The sequence below is a fragment of the Otolemur garnettii genome, unplaced genomic scaffold, assembly GCF_000181295.1.
Source record: "Otolemur garnettii isolate 467f Iridium unplaced genomic scaffold, OtoGar3 scaffold00086, whole genome shotgun sequence".
NCBI classification, from domain to species: domain Eukaryota; kingdom Metazoa; phylum Chordata; class Mammalia; order Primates; family Galagidae; genus Otolemur; species Otolemur garnettii.
In genome coordinates this window covers 1,461,537-1,466,085 of record NW_003852481.1, presented here as the reverse complement: position 1 = coordinate 1,466,085, position 4,549 = coordinate 1,461,537, and the positions used below count along the sequence as shown (strand labels likewise).

At 57.1% G+C, this 4,549-nt stretch overlaps 1 protein-coding gene across 1 annotated transcript; it reads right to left on the bottom strand.

The window, feature by feature from the left end:
* Positions 1-1,716: 1,716 nt before the first annotated feature.
* Positions 1,717-2,319, bottom strand: CUNH11orf87 (chromosome unknown C11orf87 homolog). The gene has a single exon (XM_003794717.1). The coding sequence runs from the start codon at positions 2,317-2,319 to the stop codon at positions 1,717-1,719; it is 603 nt and encodes a 200-aa protein (XP_003794765.1).
* Between the last annotated feature and the right edge of the window lie 2,230 nt (positions 2,320-4,549).

Below are 4,549 nucleotides of genomic sequence, written 5' to 3'. Positions count from 1 at the left end.
TGAAATTAGCTAAGCCAGACTCAAAAAGAAAAAGAGAGCCCTTCCTCAGCTGCAGGCACAGATTTCTTTTTTTAACTAAACAAGCTCCAAATATTTTTGTCCTATAAGTAATTGCTCGATTTAACGTCTCTTGAAATTTGCATGTCCTGTCATCCAAATTGCCCAACATCCCCACCAGTCAAATCCTGAAACACATCCAGTACAAGCCAGCACACACACCGCTGCCTCCAGGTGGGAACAGCATGCCGGGAGAACAACAGGCACTGCTGAACTAGGAACCATGTTTTAATAGATGGCATTCCTGCACATCCATTATTCGTTTCTGTTGAGATGGTTGTTACTGTCACTCGCAAAAGAAAAAAAGAAAACATGTGTGTCGTCTTTTTGTAACAGTCTGCTACAGAGGAAGCTACAGAAGAATACTTCTGGAAACAAGAGAAGCCAGGTCTGTACCACGGAAGTGGTAACCATTTTATCAACAGCTGGAAATTAAGAACATGAATATACAGTTTGGAGGATGTAGTACAGAACTATAATTTTCTTCTGTATTTGGGACCCATAGAATAAATAGATGACAAAGGTGCACTCGTTCTAAAAACGAAACAGAAACATTCTCGGTGGTTAGATACTGCACTTTCAGAATTGCACGTCGCCTAATACTTTTTTGTTTTTTACAAAAGGTAACTTATGCAATGTTTAATAAGAAGAAAACTAACAGTACACAATAACCCGATTGTATAAAAAGAAGAAACCAACCAACCAAAAGCCAGAATAGTCACTTTCCAAAACAGCCCCTCCTCCGCCTGCACGACCAGAGGAATAACCAGTACAGTGAGGTGATTTCAGCACCAGACCTGGCTGGACAGCTCACGGGTCCTCTGTAAATTCGGAAACGTCCCAAGTCCAAAGAGCACTGGTGGGGGCGGGGCGGGGAGTGAAAGCGCTAGATTTGTTGTCGTTGCTGCTGTCGTTGAACTCGTTCAAAGATTGTAATGTACTTATGCTCGGCCAGCGAGGGACACGTTTAAAAAGCAAAGTAAGTGGACAGTTTTGGAAAACGTAATAGCTAACCAAGGGCTGAGGACAGGGCTGACTGGAGAGGGGCACCTATCGTAAACGCTTTTCTGGGACTTTCTCTGTGGCCTCTCGTAGCCCTGGTGCTTAATGTAGACTTTTTCTTTATAATATACTATTGCCTGAGCCCGGCTGAGGGTGAGGATGGGGAGGGAGGGTCGCTAAAGGAAAAGTGGAAGCTTAGGGGACAGGGGGGAGGGGAGGGAACGAAACCTTAACTCGACAGCTATGTACAGGACCGGGCCCTCCTCTCCCTTGGCTCCGGGGTCAATGCCTTTGATATATTTGGTAGCTCGTTTGGTTCCTCCTCCTTACTGAGGGGAGCGCAGAGAGGTGTGGGAAGATGCATCCTTCGTCGACAATGAGAAATTATGTGATTTGTCATGCGCTTGGATTGTGTTATTAGTATTATAATAATTACTGTAAATATTAATAAAGTATTATCGGCGTTAGTTCTTCTTCCGAGACTTTCCTCGCCCAATATTTACAAATACCGCACAGTGCCTCGGCGGAGGAGAAAGAGAGTCAGGGAGGGCGGGTTCGAGGAAAGAGGGGCCAGAGGAAAACGGAAAGAGGACGAAGGGGGGGAAAGCAAGGATGGCAAAGAGGCTGGAAACCAGGGGAGGAGAGGAGGGGAGACAGTCAGGACAGTACCACCGTCTGCAACAGGCCCTCGCCAGCTGTGTCCAAACAGGAGGAGGCCGCGCGTGCTCCCTGCGGACTGGAGGCTGGCGGCGGAGGCGCAGGAGCACAGGGACCCTGGCAGGGAAGGCCAGGGGATGAAGAGGAGGACGACGACGAGGCATCGGAGGGGGCGCTAAAGGCAGAGTCCCGAGGCTGCCTCTCCAGCCGGGTTTCCTTCGCAGGGGCCGGAGCCTGCCTGCCCGCCCGGGGCAGCCCCCCGCCGCCGCGGCCGCCTCCGCAGTGATCCCGCTCGTATTCCTCCTGAGCCCTCTGCATCTTCCGCTTCTTCATCCTGCGCTTATGGAGGTGGAAGGTGGACAGGGACAGCACGATGAGGCAGAAGATGAGGGTCACCAAGACAATCAGCACCAGCGTGGAGGAGAAGGACTGAAAGAGCTGGTGTCCCACCTGCGTGATGCAGGTGCCGCCGCCGCCACCGCCCGCTCCCGGGCCGCGGGTACCCGCGTGGCCGCCGCCGCTGGCGTTGGGCGAAGCGAAGGTCCGGTTCAGGAGACACGGCGGCAGCGCCAGCCTCAGCTCCTTGGGCGCCCGGGCACTCATCGGCACTGGGCTGGGAGGGACCTGGCCCTTTGGGGAGCACCGTTCCCACCAGCCAAGAGGAGGACGGACCCCACGACACCGCAAACTGCTCGCTGGCGCGGGAGGAGGTGCGCGCTCAAAGAAGGATGAAAGAGCTGGTGAACAAGCCGGCCGGGGAGCGAGCGGCTCCCGCAGGTCCTCTCGTGTCCCTCCTCAAACACGATTCCGCGCTCCCCTGTCCTCCCCGAGGCACCAGGCTGCAAAGAGAACAGGCTTAGTTAGGGTCCCGGCCGCCGCTCAGGGGAAAGCCGAGATCCTGAAGGATCAGCCACCACCGCAAAGCGGCTCTCTGGGCACACTGCCTCGGCTGGGCGCTGTCCTTGTCCTCAGTCCGCGGAATCCAGCACGCCCGCCCCTGGCCGCGCACCAGAGCGGCCAGCTGTCTGCTCTCGCCGCCCGCCGGGATGGGGTCTGCGCCTGCACCAGGAGCCGCAGATTACTCAGCAGATAAGGCGGCCTCCCCGCGCCCTTCACAACTTTGTAATTGCCACAGACACACAGCCACCCTGGATCTCAGTCTCTGCTTCCCAAAGCGCCGACTCTCTTTCCTGCGCCCTTTCCGCGGATGTCTTTGCTTGGATCCTGCCCTCCCCAACACCCACTCCGGGCCGCCAACGGGGCTCCGGCACTCAGTCCTCTCTCCCTACCCCCATCCTCGTTCTCCCCAGAAGGAGTCAGAACCCTCGGGTCCCATTCCCCAGGGATCCCCCACTCCACATGCCATTCTGCCTCGGTCCGCGGCTACGCGCAGGTTCACACCCCATCCTTTCTCCAGCCTTCTTTCCTTACACTCCCACCCCCATAAAGCAGCCGAAGCGCCCTTCCCTGCTGACACGTCCCTGCAAACGTACTCCTCCTCTCCATCTCCCTGTGCCCCCAACTTAACAGTATCTCCCTTCTCTCTGGAGGAGCTAGAACCTGAGCGGGGAGGGTTTCAGCCTGCAAAGTTTGGGGAATGGACCTGCTCTCTGGCCTTCCTAGACCCAGCCCAAGGGCCCCGAGGCTTTTTTCCGTGCCCAGAACTGGATAGACCTGCAAGGTGCAGCGGAGCCTTTTTGGGGCTCCCAAGAGGCGGCTGCAAACTGTTGCACTGCGGAGCAGCGAGGTAGCGCTCCAGCCAGCCGAGCCGGGGCAGGGGCAGCGGCGGGGGTGGGGGCAGAAGCTCTCGCCCAGGGTACCTGCGCAGGCCGCATGAGCTGCTTTCCCCTCTCACCCTGCCACCGGGCCACCCAGCCATCTCAAGCCTTTGTTGCACCGCGTCCCTTACCTGGGACTGCCAGCTGGCTGCAGGGAGGGAGCCCCCGCTGCGCGGCTGCAGTGGCGGCTGCAGAAGGCGCGGAGTGAATGGGCCAGAGACCGAGCCTCGGTGCCGCTGCCGCCGCCGCCTTCGCCACCGCTTCAGGGAGCTCAGCTCGCAGCCTATTGCCAGAAAGGCCGGTGACGTCAGGCAGCCACCGCCAGGGCTCCAAGCCACCCCTCAGGCCCCCACCCACCCTCGTACCCCGACACTTTGTCCAGGCATGGCGAGCCTCTGACACATACCTCCGGGTTCCTTTGCCCTTCTCCTGCCCCACCCCCAGCCTGAGAGCGACCCACCTTCCACACCCCGCCTGGGAAGAGTCGCAGCTTCGCTCTCCAGCTATCAGGTTTCTCACCCTCAACCTCCCCGAAATGGTCCCATGATCACATTTATACACCATAGCGAACCGCCTGCCCTGGGGGCGCCCATCAGACTTTCTCCCTGGTGGCCGATGAGGGACCCCCACCCCCAAATTCTGTCTGCACTGCCCCTTGTTCGGAACATAAACTGCGTATTAGAGAAACGACAGGGACATTTCTCAAGTGTGACAGAACCCCAAACTGAAACCTGAGCAGGAGTCATCGATGCACAGTAACCACCTTCTGCCCCCCCACCCCAGTCTCCAACTTAGTTCTCACACCGCCTGACTCACCACCTTCACACATTCACCTCCAGGCCTGAGACCCACTCTGCGTATGAAACACCCTTTCTATTGTAATAATCCAAAGACACTTACACGCAAAGCGCACGGAGGCTTACAGGGCAGGAAGACGCAACCCCTCGCAGCCCAGAAATGAGTGTCCTGTGGGAACTCTGGGCGCCGCGCCTCTCCCCAAGGACCCCTTGGTGGGTCCTGATTCTCATTCAACTGCCCCGTGCCTTTGCTGTAGT